This window comes from Ranitomeya variabilis, chromosome 8, assembly GCF_051348905.1.
Source record: "Ranitomeya variabilis isolate aRanVar5 chromosome 8, aRanVar5.hap1, whole genome shotgun sequence".
NCBI classification, from domain to species: Eukaryota; Metazoa; Chordata; class Amphibia; order Anura; family Dendrobatidae; genus Ranitomeya; species Ranitomeya variabilis.
In genome coordinates, this window is record NC_135239.1 from 52255323 (window position 1) to 52276944 (window position 21622).

The 21622-nt window shown below is 37.8% G+C and overlaps 1 protein-coding gene across 2 annotated transcripts in view; it reads left to right on the plus strand.

Annotated features, from left to right (window-relative positions):
• Window positions 1–252: 252 nt before the first annotated feature.
• LOC143788003 (uncharacterized) overlaps window positions 253–21622 on the plus strand; it is a 37739-nt gene continuing 16369 nt past the window's right edge. The window contains exons 1-3 of one of the 2 annotated variants that reach the window (XM_077277315.1): window positions 253–1289; window positions 6970–7062; window positions 9051–9138. In XM_077277315.1, coding sequence (XP_077133430.1) covers window positions 480–1289; window positions 6970–7062; window positions 9051–9138 — 991 coding nt within the window. In that variant the 5' untranslated portion in view covers window positions 253–479. The remainder of the gene's footprint in view (window positions 1290–6969; window positions 7063–9050; window positions 9139–21622) is intronic. The other variant, XM_077277316.1, reaches the window with a different exon arrangement.

Genomic DNA, 21622 nt, shown 5'->3' on the forward strand with positions numbered 1-21622 from the left:
TCGGGAAAAAATCCACATAAAAAATGAGAGCGTAGTGCAGATTTCAAATCGGTATCATGGTCATACATGTGCAGAATTTTATTGAGTATTTCATATTAATAAATGTTTTGTACATTGTGTAAGGTGAAATCTAGAAATAACAAAGATTCTGTCCTAAAATTTGTGGTAAGGACTTGTGACCTTAACCTTAGTGTCCCTATAACTTTCGCTACCTTAGAAAACAACTAGAGATGTAACCGACTTTTACTAATCTCAAACTATGGTAAACTGCTTTAAATTCCACGTTAATCATGTATATAACATATTGTTTCTTTTTTTATTATCCATATGTGTTTGGATGGTAAGAGGATGACCTTTTAATTCGCTCATCTGGATCATCTAAATGGAAATGCAAACACCTCAATGTAAACAGCCTTGTTATATCTTCAAAGTTATATCTCAAGATTTCCACTGCCAAGTATAAAGCAGATGATAATGTAATGCCCTTCACCAATATCCTCCATGGTTCTTTATTAAAAGGCACCAGTAACATTCAAGAAGATAAATCGAAGACAAAATCCTTTGGACCTTGTACAATGAAATATTCCACAGCTCCGAAAGACATTAATGCTGCAGAAAAAGGCAACAGAGTAAAAAGACTGCTATGTATCACAGATAATGTATCAAGCAGATACAAGCTGGATAGATCTCCTAATGCTTCCGAAGTAAAGGTCAACATCTCCACAGATCAAAGTGAAAGACAACAAATTGCTACTAACAAACCTGCCTCCATACTGTGCACAATCCATAACAATGAAAGGATCAACTGTGAAGGAGCAGCTGGAAATCATGCCACCAACCTCATGGAAAACTACAAAGATGCTCTAGTAAAACTCAGAGGCCAAAACGCGTGGAGATCATCTCATTCTAATTACTCCGAATGTTTGGTAAAATCTTCCTACCATGGTCACATTCAGACATGTATCTTACAACTTTCCAATCAAAGGCTAGCGCCACCTGTCAAGCTCCTCTCCTGCGGTGACAACAGGATGCTTTTGAAAAGTGCCAATGGAAAAGTTAAAGGCTCTGAAGGTCAATCTCAGAGGGTTCCCAAAGATCATCATCGGTATTCATTTCCAGCCAGTCCTGTCATTATAATGAATAAGATCTCTAGGACTGACAGTGAAAAATTTATTTGGAGTCAGAATAATCACAAAAGTTCAAAAAGCGGGACATGTGAAGACATCATAGGACTTGTCAGGAGGATATATCCAGCTTCATTGGGAAAGGAGAATTCCGGACACAGTCAGGTGAGACTTTTAATGACCAAGGATTAAAGTTCTTTTCCCAAACAGCGCCATAACTATCTCCTCTATTTGTCAGTGGTATTGCAACTTATCCATGGACTCTCTTGGGAACAGAGATGCAATACCAGACTCAACCCAGGTGTGGCACAGTTGTTGGAAAAAGGCAGCCATAATTTTTTTACTCATATATATTCCTTTTAAAAGATTTGTACGTTTTTACAAATAATTTTCAATTGTTCCAATGCACAAGCTTTTATTCAGACTTATCTGTCTCTATGGTCACAGACATGTAGTCATGGAAAACCTCCTTCACACTGCCCCCTCTTTCCTTAATATGAATAAAGTAAAAGAGGAGGAGATGGAAGGAAATGAAAAGGATTGTCCATGACTCAATCAGCTGGCACCTGTACTATAAATATATATATTTTTTTAAATGATGTGGGGTCTGTTCTATTTTTGATAACCAGCATGGCAAAACTGACAGCTGTGGGCTGCAACCCTCAGCTGTCAGATTTATCATGGCTGGCTATCAATGACAGAGGCGCCCACATGCCATTTTTTTAAATTATTTGGTAGCATAGCGTAGAACATTATTATGGAAAGAAGGATGAGAGCTCACCAAGATGTGTAGTGCATATATACCAGTTGTAGACTGTGTGATCCTGCTGGTGGAGCACAGTAAATGGTAGGAGAGTGAAAAGGAGTGTGGCACTTCTGTCCACTTCTTTAGTAGAATAAGAAACTTTATTGGAAAAGCATAAAATCTTTGGAATCCAATCCACATGTTAAAATCCTGATGCGTTTCTGGCTAGCAGCGGTGCCCTTAATCTTAGGATCTAAAGCAGAATCCTGGGTAAACTAGTTAAATGAGACCAAACAAATCAGGACATAGAGCCAAATACTGACAGATCACGAAACTCAGTGCAAATAGGTTAGACTGAGTACACATGATATAACCAATGGGAACAAAATAAAGATGCATATATAACTAAAAAGCTGAAACCGCTTTGATTATAAAGTAAATAAAAAATGAAAAGAAAAATGAATAATAGACCAACTCGTAAAAATCAATAAATGTAAATGAAACATGCATTTACAAAAATAACAAATAAATCTAGAAATAGTCTTTGTACAATTCCAGCAACAAAGCAGCAAAAATTAACGCAAAATCCATCTTTTGTAGCATTCTCTACACCATATAGTTCTCATTTCAATGAAATTAAAAAGTTTGTCTTAAAATACCTTTCCGTTGTTAACCAAGATGACGCTCTCCGCCAAATAATCAACTGAGGCTGCAGATGTGTCGCCATCGGTGGAGGGAAGTGCTGCACTCCTTATCATTACCCTTGCCAATCCAGGCTACTGGCTGTCTACATGGAAAGATTGACACACCACTGCGCAATGTAATCTCCAGGAGATAGCCAGAAAAAGTAGGATGCTGTACTCTCTGATAGTCCCAAAGACAAGTAATGGATTGATGGGGCGCAAGTCCAGGAACCGCTCCATTCAGATGGGGCTTTGCAGAGCCAAGTTCTCGGGATCGTTGGGAGCCCCAGCAGTCGGACCCCAACTGATCAGCAAGTTATCATGTATTCTATGAATTGTTGATAACATCTAAAGAAGGGAGAAATGGGGAAGTGAAAATAAAATAGAAAGGGGGCGCATGGAGCTAAAAATTGGGGGGCTGTACGGAACATAAAATCTGTTGATAACATAAAAGGTAAATCCTAATAAATCTGTGACAGACCTCTTCTCTAGGTATAGATGACAATACCTATTTGGCTCTAGTAATCTATGCAGAATTGTCAGGTTCTCTCCCATCAGAACGCTTATGAAAATGTTTACAAAATTTACAACTAGATAATTTATTATAAAGGCAAAACAAAAATATTCAGAGCTTTATAAATGAATTGCAAAAGTAACTCAGTAAATAAAATCACCCTACATTTTGGATTATCCCCTATTGCTTTCATATCATGGAGGAGATAATGAATTAGCCTTGATAATTAGTAGAGGATCACAGCTTTTTCCTTGTTAGGGAAAAAGGGGGAAAAAATAAGAAAATGCAAACATCATTTACATATTTAAATTGGTTTCCCATATTAATCTCCCGTGTGAACACGTGGATCATGGATGTCAGGCTTAATACCGTTTGATATGCTATGCGGCATCTTCCTCCTCTCAGCTGGTTAGTTTTCTAGACATGGATTGAATGAGCGCACATTTAAATAATGAAACGATGGAATACATTACTAGGAATCCATTGTATACCACCAACTACTTTATCATTGTGTTACATTAAGGACCTGAAACATCATAGTAATTGCCTTCATTATTTTTAAATATGAGTTATATAATACATTCCTAACAGCTATTGTATATTTTTTTATTGTTGTTTATCAGTTTTGTTTGTTTTTGCTGTTTAGGTACAAAGCCTTCAATAGGCAACAGCACATTAAATTATCAAAGTTCAAAAGTGTCTATCAAAGTTGTAAATGTCCCTAGAAAAACAACAGAGATCTGATTCTAGAATGAAAGGTCATTTTCCTGAGTCGTGACATGGAATATTTGCTTTATACTTATACATTTTCGGCACTGATTTTATTATTAAGAGCAATGAACTAATACACATCTTTTGGCCTTTTTCTTTCAAAATAGGTAAAAACCGCTAAATTATTTTTTATTTAAAGAGGTTGTCCACTACTGTAACATTGATGGACTGTCCTTGGAATAGGTCATCAATGTCTGAGGGGTGCGAGACCTGGCACCGCCACGAATCCGCTGTTCCCAGTGTCGACGGCAGCCAGAACTGCTCATTTACGGTGCAGCACGTCAACTTTAAAGTGGCAGCATCCAAATACTGCACATCCATCCCTATTCAAGTCAATAGGGGCTGGATGTGTAGTACCCGGACACAGCCACTATAGAGTTGACAAAGCTGTGCAGCTCCGTAACTGAGCAGTTTGGGCCACTGCTGCCAGCACAGAGAACAACTGATCATCGGTGGCACTGGGTGTTGCACCCCCACCGATCAGACATTGATGACCTATCCTAATGATAGTCCATAAATATTCCAATAGTAGACAACCTTTTTAAGTATTTATAGGACTAAGAATTTCATGTTTAGTGTTTTTGATCTTTTTCAGCTACAGGATGTTTAAAGGAGTTTCCCCATCCTCTATCTTCAGGAGCACACTGCTCCCCTGCCTCACAGATTTTTGCTTGCCAGGAAGCAATGCGTTCTTGAAGATGACAGTTCAGACCAGTTGCTTGGTTAAGTCCCAACTGTGCTTTCTCCGTTACTGCAAGCAGAGGCGGCTTTACCTTTGCAGTATTGGAGAAGTGTAGGGACAATGAACCTCCGGCAACTTCGCCAGCGTTAGAGCAGTGCTTGCAACTATTCCGCGCCTTACCTTGCAAACTGGCCACCTCTGATAGACTGCAGATGTGTCCAATAACTTAGGCAATGAACAGTCAACAATAAAAATGTAAAATCCTTCCATTCTTGAGAATGGAGAGGATTATAATACAGGGTAAATTACAAAGTTGCTAATTTATAAATATACTTTTAGCCATTTACGAAGATGAGACAGCCACTTTAATGGTAAGATTCCGGATGCTTTCAGCTCTTACTAATTGAATGCATCTTACATTAAAATCCATGATTAATCAGTATACAGTAAGCCTTTAAGCTCCCCCTTGTGGTGACTTCAGAAAACAGAAGTTTAATAAAACTCTGTGCAGGGGATTTGGAGCTCGGTATCAGAAAAATGGAGCTCCAATCCATACTAATTTAGCATAGAATGCGGTATCTGACACTTAAAGGGGAACCTGTCACCATTGTTTCAGTGTGTGAACCAATGTCACAACCTTTTTGAGTGCTTGTACTGCATTACTTAAATGTTTCTCTCATGCCCTAATTCCCCCTGTATACCACCAAAAATACCTTTTACGGTCTCTGGTGCTCTATGTAAATGGCTTTGGTCCGGGCGTCATTGCTCATGGTCTGTGCTACCTCTTTGCTCCTAAAAGCCATTCTCCAGCTTTGATTGATGCGGATGATGCGTACAGCATCATCCACATAGCCAAACGAGATGTTGCACATGAGCATTAGCATGGTCACCCTTTGCTCTGCCCTACTGCGAGCAGAGCACAAAACATAACTGTACATGCGCTCGGGAAACATCGTTCCGGAAAATTGGTTTTAGTAAAAAAGAGCCGTAGTGACATTTTCCAGGCGCATGTGGAGTCATGTTTTGTGTTCTGCCTGCAGGGTAGAGCAAAGTGCGCCTGCGCGAGCCAGCGATGCTAATGCGTAGGTGCGAAATCTCTTTTGGCTATGTGAATGACACTACACACGTCATCCACATCTATCATAAGCGGAGGATAGCGTTTGGGAGCAAAGAGGCGGCACAGACGACTAGAAATGACGCCCATCGGACCGCACCAAAGGCATTTACATAAAGCACAGGAGACAATAAAAAACTATTTTTGGTGGTATAGAGGGGAAATTAGGGCATGATGGACACATTTTAGTAGTGGAGTACAGGCGCCTAGAAAGGTGTTTTATTGTTTCACACACTAAAAAACTAGTGACAGTTTCCCTTTAAAGAAAAAAAAAATATATAAAAATATACATAGCCGAATTAGTTGCAAAGTCCTCCCCAAAAAATATTTTAGACATATGCATATATAAAAGTGTCAGATGACTGGAGCTCTGCTGTGGGTTCAGTAAATTAAAGGTCGTGTTTTAATGTCAGTATTGGCGAAAACTTAGAAATCGCCTTAAGGCCAAGCGACCTCTAATGAATACATCTGCCGAATTATAGGCACTGTATGTTTACTTCAAATTCAAAACTTCTGCTTCTAAAGAAGAATGCAAAAAAAGACATACATAAAAAACAGGGCTTATTCTTTTATTTTTGTAATATAATATTTTGACAGCAAAAAGATTATATCTGGCAGCGATTCTATCAGCATAACTGTCATAACAGTCTTGGTATTTTACGACCTACCATTCCCACTAGTGCAATAAGACATATTTTGAGCACCGGGAAAAAAATCTACAATTTTTCATTGTTTCCTTTTGTTGAAAAGTGTTTCTGGAAACTTCCACAATAAGTATTGTTACTAAGTCAGCAAATATTCGAAGGTCAATGGCATAGCACATAGAATTAGGAACCATGGCAAATATTTGGGACCATTGGACCATGTTCTCCATGCTGTTTTTTGGAAATACTGGTCTTCTACACAGGTTCTTGCCAACCAATAGAAAAGAGCATGGGACTATCCAGGGCCAGTATCAGTCGCACAGACAACAGCTATACATAAAATAGCCTTCAATCTATACGTTGGGCTGCCAATGTTATCCAGATAGGCAAACACGCTATGTATCTGCCGAGACCTGGTTCCTACATAACTCTCTTAGAATTTGGTAAAAAGTCAAGCACAGTATTTCACAGATGTTCCTCTTCCATGGCTGGTCATTTTTTTTCAATAATGTTAGGCCAAGTTATGATTTTTCCATTAAAAAGACAGTATAGAAACCTGGAATAAATGTTGATTTTATTTTATTAATCTTTAGATAGGTGAAAAGTATAGAGCTTAATACATAAACATAGTGGGATGCAGATATTTATGCAAAAACTAATAAATATACATACTGCACTGATTCTCTTTGTAGGATATTTGGGGTTTTCCTGCTTTTCATCCATACCCTATGAAAACTCAATATAATATTTCAAGCTCTTCAAGAGGCCACACGCGGAGTGGTAAGGTAAGGAAGGATATGCATAAATCTCTTTTTTTAAGTAATCTACCTAAAATTATTTAAAGCACAGCATGCAAAATACATGCAGCACATTATGCCTAGTAAGGGAAGAGCTGCACGACACTGGGATTTATGTTTTACCCTCCTATGAATTAATCCCTGGTCCGTGCACTGCCCCTTCGGGGCCATCATAAGGCATTGCATCCATTTCACCACAATTTTTACTTAGAATTGCAGCAATGCAATAGAAGTGAAGAATTGGTAATGACTGATAAATGGGATAGAGGTAAAACTATGAAGATGATTCAAGATTAGTGTTTTGTACATCAGTATAAAATTGTGTTTTATTTCACATATTTAATTGTTTCCCTTAAGTTAAAAAATTAAACTTTTCATTTATTTTTAGACCCTCTGATAAACATTTTACATCTTGCTCCAAGTGTCAGACTTTTCTTGTGTACATGTCTTGACATGTCATTCTCCGAAAGAAGAACGTTACCCCTTTGTTCCTCCCAGTGATATATGCTAGATTTTTTGAACCATATCTGCACCTATTAAGTAAATTATCTTACTTGAGTTTTGTACATTGCATTTCTTAAGTGCAGTTTTTTACATTTGTTTTTATTGTGGTTTCAGTCTCTTATGTCATTTTTTAACCAAAAACTGTTCTCTTTTTGATACTTCCTGGTATTTGACTTTGGCTAAAACTTTATTGATATACGTAGGTGCAGATTACATCAATTTCTCAAGAATTTCCGCATTGGAAATGCACTAAAAAGACATATTCATTTTTTACCTATGAATTTTTTGCTCCTAATGCAAGTCTATGGGGAGTTTCTGCACATAAAACTCAACATACCCACAAGAGAATTTATCAAGTTGCGATTCCGAATTCTAAAAATATGCTGCAGTTCAGTTTACATCAAACAAAAAAGAAGAATGGAGGGCATGAGATTTCTATAAAACCCATCTATTTTGCTGGAGCTATAAGATGCTGCACTTTTTATGATACAAAAATATGTAGCGTCAAAAAACTCAACAAAAACTGATCGTGGGAACGGAGCCAAACTCTTTGAATACTACACATGTGCCATTTTCCCTTTTCTAGTATTTAAGAAATGTGAAATTACAATCCTCCTTCACAGGACAAGATCGAGTTCATGAAAGTACAATGTTCTGCTCTGAGTTTACGAGCTATGACAATAATGGGAAAAATACCAGTAATGACAAAACTCGGTGACACATAATATATAATATATCATTTAAATACATTTACATGCATGAGTTCAGCCTTTCGGGATTGTAGATGATAGATTAATATTCTGAAAGTAATGTAAAATATTCATGAAAACATCTCAGCGGATAAAGTATGTGAACAACCACATGTAGACATTTATAAATGAGACAAGACCAGTTTTGATAATTTTTGTGTCACAGTACAGCAACTTTACCATGGGATTTTCCAATATGGGATTCCAGTCTGGAACATCCGATAGTCTAGAGGTGGAATGTAATGAATGTATATTAATTTTTTCTTAATTGCAGAGGGACCTCTCAGTCCCTGCCAAAATGTATTCCAGTGTCGATATCAAGGATCGTAATAGCACCAGATATCTTGGTTTTGGTGATCTGGTGAAAGGGTTACTTCAATTACTGCCGCTTAGGAAAAATCAATGTCCAAGCATCGGATCTAGGAGGTGGAACTATGCTGCTTCTGTAACTAAAACTCATTTTTATTGAGAATAAGAAAACACTGTAGCACAACCCACTGGGATGTTTCAGTTGCCCCAACCTCTTCTGGTTGGTTCTTGTATGTCTTTGCAACAGTCATAAATGGCTGAAATAATAATCACCCTTTAATTTAATCACTAGTTTGCTCTTATTCTGCCCCTTACATTCCAGGGCTCTAGAGTGATTGTACATTGTTTTTACAAAATGACCAATGAATCATGAATTGATATTTTCAGAAAAATGTATTGCTCTTACTTTTGCAGAGAAATCTGTCGGCACCAAGACTTAATTCTTCTGAAGGCCCAATGAGACGCCCAGCTGACACAAGTAAGGATCTTGTGCCCTTGAGAGGTATGGTCACTGTAGGGCTAATGTTAGACGTTATTAGAAATGGACTCAAGCAGAATCATATCAGAGTTAGTCTTGGACAATCAAACAGATTAGTAAAATGATAGATGTATCTATCTTCTCAGTTACGAGATTTCCAAGGATGAAATTGAACATCATGGATGGCAGAAGTCCATTAGAGATGAGAGGGTTGATTCGCAAAGGACCGAGATCAAGTTGAATTTCCTGAAATTTGAGTTTCCAGGAGAATTTGAACACTTTGACATTTGATTTGCGATTCACCCAATATAAATTGTTGAGCAGGCTAATACATGGCTGTGCTCTCTCCCCAACAATGACCTACAGTTTTGACATCTATAGAATTATCATACCTTGTACGTTGGTGATCAGTCAGACATCAGAGTTCTCAGTTGGCAGTGCTCGCTTCCCCTTAATGCTCTGCAGACTCTGTTTCTCCAGTTTCCATAGGCATATCATATTGAACATTACTGAAAGTCAATCTTTTTGACCTGGCACCATTGCTGAAAAGACTAATGTAATTTTGTTTGGCTGCACTCGCTTCCCTACATTGTCTCTCTCTTTCTTCCTTTCCTGTATTGCAAGGATGTCAAACTCAAATACACAGAGGACCAAAATTGAAAGCTTGGACAAAGTTGCGCGGTAACCTTGATATGTATTAAAAAATGTCAAATATATATATATATCTGCGCTGTAGGTTCCAGAGGAGAATAATTAATAAAAGAATTTTCTACATATGTTGTCCATCATAAAATATATCCACAGCTACCTAGTTTGAGGTTTATTAGTGCGTTATTAATGCGTAAAAGATGTTAATATTTACCGGGTATCTCACAGTCGAAGTAGTCTGAATCTGTCCACAGTTACCGGATGTATCGCGGTCAAAATCTCCTAGGTTAATGCACACGGTGATATTAAAAACCACTTTCCTTCCAAGGGATGTGCGAGGAGAGGGTGAAAATAACTGTACCGGCCGGTGACAGTCCCCCCTTACCTCACCGATGATACTCCTGGGTCTTCAGCGTGAGCGTGAGCGTCAGCCACACGCTAGTTGCCGGCGAGGTGCAGTGAAGCTGCAGGACCTCGTGTGACGTCACTTACACGTGGTGTTACACATGAACGGCTAACGGATTGCACACAGTACCGAAAAGAGTCTATCCAACGCGTTTCGAAGTCGGCGGACTTCTTCAGGGATGTTACGGTGCCGGTCGAGGATACTTTATATATCATGTAGCGAGTGGAAGCGCTGGATCTTATTTGTTAAAAGCAAAGAGTTCAATTTCGCTATTTAGCCCATTTGGAATCAGTGTATTCATTTCAAAAATCCATTTGCTCTCCTCCCTTGACATCTGATGGATGAAGTTACCCTTCCGCCAATTTTTTTTAACAATTTTAATCCCAGTAACTACAATGTCTTTTATAGAGCCCTCATGGTGTTCTTTAAAATGTTGTGATAGAGGATGACCCACAAATTTCTTGTTGATATTCCGTAGGTGTTCCCCTATACGTACACTCAAAGGGCGTATAGTACGCCCTATATACAGTTTATCACATGGGCATCTAATGCCATAAATTACTCCACGGGTGGAACAGGTAATATGGTCTTTAATCTCTGCTTCATTAACTTTATGGAAAATACTAAATTGCTTTTTTTGTATTTAATTCTCTACACGGTAGACATTTTTTACATGGAAAAAAACCAGACGGGATTTGTGATATGAGTGATGGTTTGAGCGATCCAGGTTTACGAACAGATGGGGCTATGATATTACCCAAATTGTTCGTCCTCTTATAGACAAATCTTGGACTTTCTGTTAATATGTCTCCAATCACCCTATCTTCCTTAAGTAAACTCCAATGCTTATTTACAATTTTTCTCAAAAAATGGCTATTAGAGTTATATGGCATTATTATAGGTATCCCTTCATCTTCTATATTATTACTTTTTTTCTCTTTTGATTTAAGTAGTTTTTGTCTTGATTGTTTCCCTACCTGTTCCTTAACCCTTATCAGGGTCTCTTTATCATATCCTTTCTGGCAGAACCTCTCTATCAGGATATTTGTCTCTTTATTGAAATCCTCTGATTTGGAACAATTTCTGTGGGCCCTTATAAATTGGCTTTTGGGGACGTTCAGGAGCCAGCTGGGTAAATGGCAACTATTTAGTGAAATATAATTATTTGAATCTGTCGGTTTATGATATAAGGTGGTTTGAATCCCATTCCCCTCTATAAAAAAATTTAAATCTAAAAAATTTATTTCTTTATTACTTGTATTAGCTGTAAAATTTAAAAAATAATTATTTTATTAAGACCATTAATAAAATCTAATAATAAAACCGGACCCCCTGACCATATAAAAACTATGTCATCTATAAAACGCTGCCATAGGACCAGGTTCGCCCGTAGGAGTCCATCAATGTAGATATAATCTTCCTCCCACTTGCCGACATATAGGTTGGCATAACTAGGGGCGAACCTGGTACCCATGGCAGTACCCCACTGCTGGGAGTAGTGGTCCTCCCCAAAACAAAAATAGTTGTGGGTAAGTATAAAATTTATACATTCAATAATAAAAGAAATTTGATCGCCCGGTAAGGTTCCATCTTTGAGTAAAAAATGTTTAGCAGTTTCACAACCCTTCTGATGTTGGATAACTGTATATAGAGAAGTGATGTCGAGAGTGCCGATAATATAATGGTCCTGCCATTGGACAGTTTGTAATATCCGTAAAATATGTGCACTATCTTTAAGATAGGATGGAAGTGAGGGACATAATTTCTGTAAATGGCAATCAACATATCTCGACAGATTGGTTGTAAGGCCGCCTATGGCTGAAACTATTGGCCTCCCCGGTGGGTGTAGTAAGTCTTTATGTACCTTAGGTAGGTAATAAAAATAAGGGATTCTAGGGTGTGTGATATTGACAAAATCATATTCAGATTTGTTTAGAAAACCTTCATGTAATCCCATTTTTGTTAAATTTTGCATCTCATGGATATATCTCTCAGTTGGGTCCGCCTTGAGTATTTGGTATGTACATTTATCTCCCAATAGGCGTAACGATTCTCTGTTATAATCCTCAGTATTCAGAATCACTATTCCGCCCCCTTTATCTGCTGGCCTTATTGTAATTTCTTTATTATTTTGAAGTTGTTTAATTGCCATCCGTTCGCAATGAGACAGATTATACTGATATTTGGAACAGCTTTTATTTGATATTTTTCTGATGTCGTTTATAACGTTCTTCTGAAAAGCATTAAAGGCATCAGAGTATTCTTGAATCGGATGGAAGTTCGATTTGTTTTTCAGGAAGGTATGTTGATATGGATCAAGTATCGCTATATCGCCATTAGCTTTCTTACTGACGAATTTCTTCTTCATATAGTGTTTTTTAATAGCCACCTTCCTCATAAATAATTTTATTCCTACAAAGGCTTCAAATTTATTAAATTTCGTGCTAGGGGCGTATTTTAAACCCTTGTTTAATAGATTGACTTCATGGGTATTCAGCGTATAATTACTAAGATTAAAAATCTTCTGTTCTAACGTAGTTGGGTCGTTTTTTTGTTGTTGTTGTTGTTGGTATTTATTCTTTTTTTTGGTAGATTTTGCACCCCCTCTTTCGTGATTTTTTCGAACCACCTGAAAAAAAGGAAGGTGGCTTTGTTTAGTCTTCTGTTGTTTTGATTTCCTTTGTTCAAGGGCTCGGGTGAGTGCTTTACTGGTAGTTGGTCTTTGAGGGCTTGATTCTCTTTGATCATTTTCGAAAGAGTTCACTCCATTTTCAAGTAGGAGGAACCTATTCTGAGTGGTTGCAGAGGGTATTGGAGTAGAGATTTCAGGTCCATTGTTTTGAGTATTGTCTTCAATGTCCAAATCGGTATTAACGTTATTCTCAATAATCTCATTTAAAAAATACTCTGTATCTGAAGTGACATGGATGGAAAATCTCTCGCTTAAAGATAACGAAGAACCCTCACCTCCCTGAATTTCATCTATTGTGACTAGTTGACAATTCTTTCTCATAGAGCATTCCTCTTCATGGTTAGATGTATTTACCCTTATTCGTTGATAATTGTCTATTTTATTTGTTTCATTCAATTGAGGATTGTCTCTGTTTTCTAGTCTTAAGTCCCTACAAAATTTTCTTTGTTTTTTTTCTATAATCTCTTTTTCTTTCGTCTGAATCCGCTTTCTTATACTACTAGTGAGATATATAATCTCCTGTGAATTCTCAAAGGGCTTAATATCTTCGAACAGGTCAGAGATTTCATTGCGGACCCTAATTAGTTCGTCTTTTCTTTTTTTAATAATAAACATTACCACACTCCTAGAAAAGTCATTAAACATTGCGTCCCATTCAGCCATAGTATCTAAATCGCCAATGTCTCTTGATAAGGGTTTATATACCACCAGGCCTTTAGGTATACAATTCAATGACAAGTACCTCTCTAACGTCGCTATCTCCCATAAGTCTCTCATTTCCTTAATTAGATGTTGTTCTAGAGTCCTTAATGAATTAATGGCTTTACTTAGATCCTCCTTGTTAGGATCCATACATGTTGTTTGGAGATCTGTTTGAAAAAATTTCTGTATCTTATAGATCCTTTCCTTTCTGTCACACCAGAGTTCGCTCATTGTGGCAAAAATAACTGATAGTGCTGCAGCCAGTTAGTAACAGTAGTTATGAATATTTTATAAAAATATATAAAATATAAAATCCAAAATATTAAAGCAACTCCGGGCGCTGCACACAGTATATTTGCACTGGTAATTCTACTGCTGCAGATAAACGGACATAACTACCAAAAATGTCCGATGTAAAGTGAAAAAACACCAATTGTCAAATATATATATATATCTGCGCTGTAGGTTCCAGAGGAGAATAATTAATAAAAGAATTTTCTACATATGTTGTCCATCATAAAATATATCCACAGCTACCTAGTTTGAGGTTTATTAGTGCGTTATTAATGCGTAAAAGATGTTAATATTTACCGGGTATCTCACAGTCGAAGTAGTCTGAATCTGTCCACAGTTACCGGATGTATCGCGGTCAAAATCTCCTAGGTTAATGCACATGGTGATATTAAAAACCACTTTCCTTCCAAGGGATGTGCGAGGAGAGGGTGAAAATAACTGTCCCGGCCGGTGACAGTCCCCCTTTACCTCACCGATGATACTCCTGGGTCTTCAGCGTGAGCCTGTGCTCCCACACGCTAGTTGCCGGCGAGGTGCAGTGAAGCTGCAGGACCTCGCGTGACGTCACTTACACGTGGTGTTACACGTGAACGGCTAATGGATTGCACACAGTACCGAAAAGAGTCTATCCAACGCGTTTCGAAGTCGGCGGACTTCTTCTTCAGGGATGGTACGGTGCCGGTCGAGGATACTTTATATATCATGTAGCGAGTGGAAGCGCTGGATCTTATTTGTTGAAAGCAAAGAGTTCAATTTCGCTATTTAGCCCATTTGGAATCAGTGTATTCATTTCAAAAATCCATTTGCTCTCCTCCCTTGACATCTGATGGATGAAGTTACCCTTCCGACAATTTTTTTTAACAATTTTAATCCCAGTAACTACAATGTCTTTTATAGAGCCCTCATGGTGTTCTTTAAAATGTTGTGATAGGGGATGACCCACAAATTTCTTGTTGATATTCCGTAGGTGTTCCCCTATACGTACACTCAAAGGGCGTATAGTACGCCCTATATACAGTTTATCACATGGGCATCTAATGCCATAAATTACTCCACGGGTGGAACAGGTAATATGGTCTTTAATCTCTGCTTCATTAACTTTATGGAAAATACTAAATTGCTTTTTTGTATTTAATTCTCTACACGGTAGACATTTTTTACATGGAAAAAAACCAGACGGGATTTGTGATATGAGTGATGGTTTTAGCGATCCAGGTTTACGAACAGATGGGGCTATGATATTACCCAAATTGTTCGCCCTCTTATAGACAATTCTTGGACGTTCTGTTAATATGTCTCCAATCACCCTATCTTCCTTAAGTAAACTCCAATGCTTATTTACAATTTTTCTCAAAAAATGGCTATTAGAGTTATATGGCATTATTATAGGTATCCCTTCATCTTCCATATTATTACTTTTTTTCTCTTTTGATTTAAGTAGTTTTTGTCTTGATTGTTTCCCTACCTGTTCCTTAACCCTTATCAGGGTCTCTTTATCATATCCTTTCTGGCAGAACCTCTCTATCAGGATATTTGTCTCTTTATTGAAATCCTCTGATTTGGAACAATTTCTGTGGGCCCTTATAAATTGGCTTTTGGGGACGTTCAGGAGCCAGCTGGGTAAATGGCAACTATTTAGTGAAATATAATTATTTGAATCTGTCGGTTTATGATATAAGGTGGTTTGAATCCCATTCCCCTCTATAAAAATGTTTAAATCTAAAAAATTTATTTCTTTATTACTTGTATTAGCTGTAAAATTTAAAAAATAATTATTTTTATTAAGACCATTAATAAAATCTAATAATAAAACCGGACCCCCTGACCATATAAAAACTATGTCATCTATAAAACGCTGCCTTGAACAAAGGAAATCAAAACAACAGAAGACTAAACAAAGCCACCTTCCTTTTTTTCAGGTGGTTCGAAAAAATCACGAAAGAGGGGGTGCAGGGCCGGGAAATCTACCAAAAAAAAGAATAAATACCAACAACAACAACAAAAAAACGACCCAACTACGTTAGAACAGAAGATTTTTAATCTTAGTAATTATACGCTGAATATCCATGAAGTCAATCTATTAAACAAGGGTTTAAAATACGCCCCTAGCACGAAATTTAATAAATTTGAAGCCTTTGTAGGAATAAAATTATTTATGAGGAAGGTGGCTATTAAAAAACACTATACGAAGAAGAAATTCGTCAGTAAGAAAGCTAATGGCGATATAGCGATACTTGATCCATATCAACATACCTTCCTGAAAAACAAATCGAACTTCCATCCGATTCAAGAATACTCTGATGCCTTTAATGCTTTTCAGAAGAACGTTATAAACGACATCAGAAAAATATCAAATAAAAGCTGTTCCAAATATCAGTATAATCTGTCTCATTGCGAACGGATGGCAATTAAACAACTTCAAAATAATAAAGAAATTACAATAAGGCCAGCAGATAAAGGGGGCGGAATAGTGATTCTGAATACTGAGGATTATAACAGAGAATCGTTACGCCTATTGGGAGATAAATGTACATACCAAATACTCAAGGCGGACCCAACTGAGAGATATATCCATGAGATGCAAAATTTAACAAAAATGGGATTACATGAAGGTTTTCTAAACAAATCTGAATATGATTTTGTCAATATCACACACCCTAGAATCCCTTATTTTTATTACCTACCTAAGGTACATAAAGACTTACTACACCCACCGGGGAGGCCAATAGTTTCAGCCATAGGCGGCCTTACAACCAATCTGTAGAGATATGTCGATTGCCATTTACAGAAATTATGTCCCTCACTTCCATCCTATCTTAAAGATAGTGCACATATTTTACGGATATTACAAACTGTCCAATGGCAGGACCATTATATTATCGGCACTCTCGACATCACTTCTCTATATACAGTTATCCAACATCAGAAGGGTTGTGAAACTGCTAAACATTTTTTACTCAAAGATGGAACCTTACCGGGCGATCAATTTTCTTTTATTATTGAATGTATAAATTTTATACTTACCCACAACTATTTTTGTTTTGGGGAGGACTACTACTCCCAGCAGTGGGGTACTGCCATGGGTACCAGGTTCGCCCCTAGTTATGCCAACCTATATGTCGGCAAGTGGGAGGAAGATTATATCTACATTGATGGACTCCTACGGGCGAACCTGGTCCTATGGCAGCGTTTTATAGATGACATAGTTTTTATATGGTCAGGGGGTCCGGTTTTATTATTAGATTTTATTAATGGTCTTAATAAAAATAATTATTTTTTAAATTTTACAGCTAATACAAGTAATAAAGAAATACATTTTTTAGATTTAAAAATTTTTATAGAGGGGAATGGGATTCAAACCACCTTATATCATAAACCGACAGATTCAAATAATTATATTTCACTAAACAGTTGCCATTTACCCAGCTGGCTCCTGAACGTCCCCAAAAGCCAATTTATAAGGGCCCACAGAAATTGTTCCAAATCAGAGGATTTCAATAAAGAGACAAATATCCTGATAGAGAGGTTCTGCCAGAAAGGATATGATAAAGAGACCCTGATAAGGGTTAAGGAACAGGTAGGGAAACAATCAAGACAAAAACTACTTAAATCAAAAGAGAAAAAAAGTAATAATATGGAAGATGAAGGGATACCTATAATAATGCCATATAACTCTAATAGCCATTTTTTGAGAAAAATTGTAAATAAGCATTGGAGTTTACTTAAGGAAGATAGGGTGATTGGAGACATATTAACAGAACGTTCAAGATTTGTCTATAAGAGGGCGAACAATTTGGGTAATATCATAGCCCCATCTGTTCGTAAACCTGTATCGCTAAAACCATCACTCATATCACAAATCCCGTCTGGTTTTTTTCCATGTAAAAAATGTCTACCGTGTAGAGAATTAAATACAAAAAAGCAATTTAGTATTTTCCATAAAGTTAATGAAGCAGAGATTAAAGACCATATTACCTGTTCCACCCGTGGAGTAATTTATGGCATTAGATGCCCATGTGATAAACTGTATATAGGGCGTACTATACGCCCTTTGAGTGTACGTATAGGGGAACACCTACGGAATATCAACAAGAAATTTGTGGGTCATCCTCTATCACAACATTTTAAAGAACACCATGAGGGCTCTATAAAAGACATTGTAGTTACTGGGATTAAAATTGTTAAAAAAAATTGGCGGAAGGGTAACTTCATCCATCAGATGTCAAGGGAGGAGAGCAAATGGATTTTTGAAATGAATACACTGATTCCAAATGGGCTAAATAGCGAAATTGAACTCTTTGCTTTCAACAAATAAGATCCAGCGCTTCCACTCGCTACATGATATATAAAGTATCCTCGACCGGCACCGTACCATCCCTGAAGAAGAAGTCCGCCGACTTCGAAACGCGTTGGATAGACTCTTTTTGGTACTGTGTGCAATCCGTTAGCCGTTCACGTGTAACACCACGTGTAAGTGACGTCACGCGAGGTCCTGCAGCTTCACTGCACCTCGCCGGCAACTAGCGTGTGGGAGCACAGGCTCACGCTGAAGACCCAGGAGTATCATCGGTGAGGTAAGGGGGGACTGTCACCGGCCGGGACAGTTATTTTCACCCTCTCCTCGCACATCCCTTGAAAGGAAAGTGGTTTTTAATATCACCGTGTGCATTAACCTAGGAGATTTTGACCGCGATACATCCGGTAACTGTGGACAGATTCAGACTACTTCGACTGTGAGATACCCGGTAAATATTAACATCTTTTACGCATTAATAACGCACTAATAAACCTCAAACTAGGTAGCTGTGGATATATTTTATGATAGACAACATATGTAGAAAATTCTTTTATTAATTATTCTCCTCTGGAACCTACAGCGCAGATATATATATATATATATATATTTGACAATTGGTATTTTTTCACTTTACATCGGACATTTTTGGTAGTTATGTCCGTTTATCTGCAGCAGTAGAATTACCAGTGCAAATATACTGTGTGCAGCGCCCGGAGTTGCTTTAATATTATGTATTAAAAAATGTCTACAATTGAGGACTTTTTTTCTTATCAAATATAACAATGAACTTTTTCATATAGAAAAAAAACTTAGCAGGTTTCCCAATAACAAAGTACATTTTAATTAATAGATCTTAGAATAAAATATTGGATTAATATAATATGTTACGCAAGAGCAGTAAAAAGCATGTGGCTCAATGGCCTAATTTAAATATGTAATAACAAAGGATAAAAAACTTTAATACAGATAATAGAGTATGATGCCAACAAAAGTGCCCCCAAACACACTAAGATACCCCCAAAGTGAATTCCTCCACAGTACCCTCCATATGCATGGTATGACAAACCTACTTTACCCCCCTCCCTCAATCCCCCCGACAAAGAATGGTGAACTCATCATGGTATGATTCTCCAAATGCAATCCCAAATAGCCCTCCATACAGTATAATGGGTGCCACATAGTCCTCCAAACAGTTTAATGGCCAGAAACAAAGCTCTGTACAGTATAGTGTGTGCCACATAATCCTCCATACAGTATAATGGGGCCCTTCACTGGGTCCCATATAGTGCTCCACAAAGTATAATGGCCCCACAAAGTGCTCCATTCAGTATAATGACCCCACATAGTGCCCCATACAGTTTAATGGTCTCCTAGTGCTTCATATAGTATACTGGCACCACACACAGCTCCATACAGTATAATGGAGCGCTATACGGTATAAATTCAAAAATTTGTAAGAAAAAAAAATTCACATATATCACCATTTTCCAAGACCCGTAAAGCTTTCATTTTTTGGGACATGGAACTGGATAATAGCTTATTTTTTACACCCTGAGCTGACATTTTTACCGATACCATTTGAGGTATATATACAATGTTTTAATCACCTCTTATTGCAAATGTGTACTTTTTTATTGTTTTATTTTTAATGGGGCAAAAGGGTGGTGAGGTGAACTTTTGATTTTTCTTTTATCTTTTAAAACTTTTTTCCCACTTTCTACTGTATTTAATAGTCCCCTTAGGGAACTTGAAGCTGCGATCATCCGATTGCTTGTGCTATACATCATCATAACTTCTATGTGTACCTAAAATCATGATCACCTATAAATGTCAGCCACAGCTGAGTTCTCAGGCTTAGCTCAGTGTGACTGAACAGTCATATCATGCCACTGCTCAACCATGAAATCCAGATGTAGCAGAGTTGGAGAGCATTGTGGGACATAACATAATCCATATCGTTGGACAGGTGAGGAATATGGTGTTTTATTTTTAATTTTTGAAAATAAATGGGTAAAAGAGAGTAGGGAGTTTTATTTCAAATAAAGAACTTCATTCTGGATTTGCTGTCTTTATTACAATTTGACCATAAACTCCTCTCCATTACTAACCTGTGGGCTTGATGTCAGCTGACATTACAAAGCTGACATCAACCCTACAAGTAATACCCCACTTGCCCGCCCCAGGGCAAGTGGGAAAAGCTGGGCAAAGTGCCAGAATTAGTACATATAATGGATGCACCTTTTCTGGGGCATCTGCGGGCTGAGATTTTTAGGTGGTGGAGGACCAATATCCATGGCCCTTTCCCAGTCTGAGAATACCAGCCCCTAGCTGTCTGCTTTAGCTTGGCTGGTTGTCAAAATGGAGGGGGACTCCATAAAATTTTTTAATTATTTATTTAAATAATTTTAAAAAATGACATGGGGACCACTCCATTTTTGATAACCAGCCAAGATAATGCTGACAGCTGAGGGCTGCAGCCCGTACCTGTCAGTTTTGCCTGCGCTGGTTAGAAAAAATCGAGGGAACACCATGCCTTTTATTTAATTTTTTATTGCACAGGTGCCGGCTGATTAATTCTCTCATCATTGAATGTCTACTCTTATCAGCCGACGCCTGTGACCAGCAGTGACCTTTTTACCGCCGGTCACAACTGCTGGCTCACATGTGGTCTTCCATATGGCAGCTTGGGAACTGCAGCGCTCTGACTGGCATTAACTTAAAAGGTTACCGCCGTTCAGAGTCTGTGTTTCTTGCACCGTCACAGAGATGACAGCGTAAGAAACACTGGATGTTCAGGCCCCTCATTCATTTTAATGGGGTTCGGGATAGAGTTCGGGTACCATTCTGGTATCCGAACCAAACTTTTTACAAATGTTCGGCTGGACCCAATGGGTTCTCCCTTCTCTACCTCTACATAGTGGCTAAAATTATGCCAGAAATATACTCCAGTCCCGGATTGGACAGCAGTTATAAGTGATGCCTAATTCATTGCGGGCCATTTGCATCTTTAGGTGCTAAAGATTGTGCACCACAGTGTTAATAATGGGACCGCTGGAGTAAAGATCTCCAGTGGTCCCTTCATTAAGACTGGTGTGCACAATTTCAATCGGGGTCCATGGTGTTTTATACAATGTAAAATATAGTAAGCAAAATGTCAGATGTAAAAATAGGATAGCAGTTATGTGAGAGTAATGAAGTATGTCAGATATTTCCTATTTTACACAAAAGTATGATCCCTCCAAGTAATACATCTGCAGAGAGGGGACAGTGTGGTTTTATAGCGGAACCATCAGTTCACCATCAGATATCAGGATGACTTGTTGCAGTTTAGCATAGAAACTACTTATCTTGGTGAAGAAATATATATTTAAATAAAAAAAAATAAGTTGGCATAATTCAAGGCCCTTCAGAGCTACACGATTGCCAGCATGTACAGACATTTAAAATGACGGGCGCAGACAAGAAGATC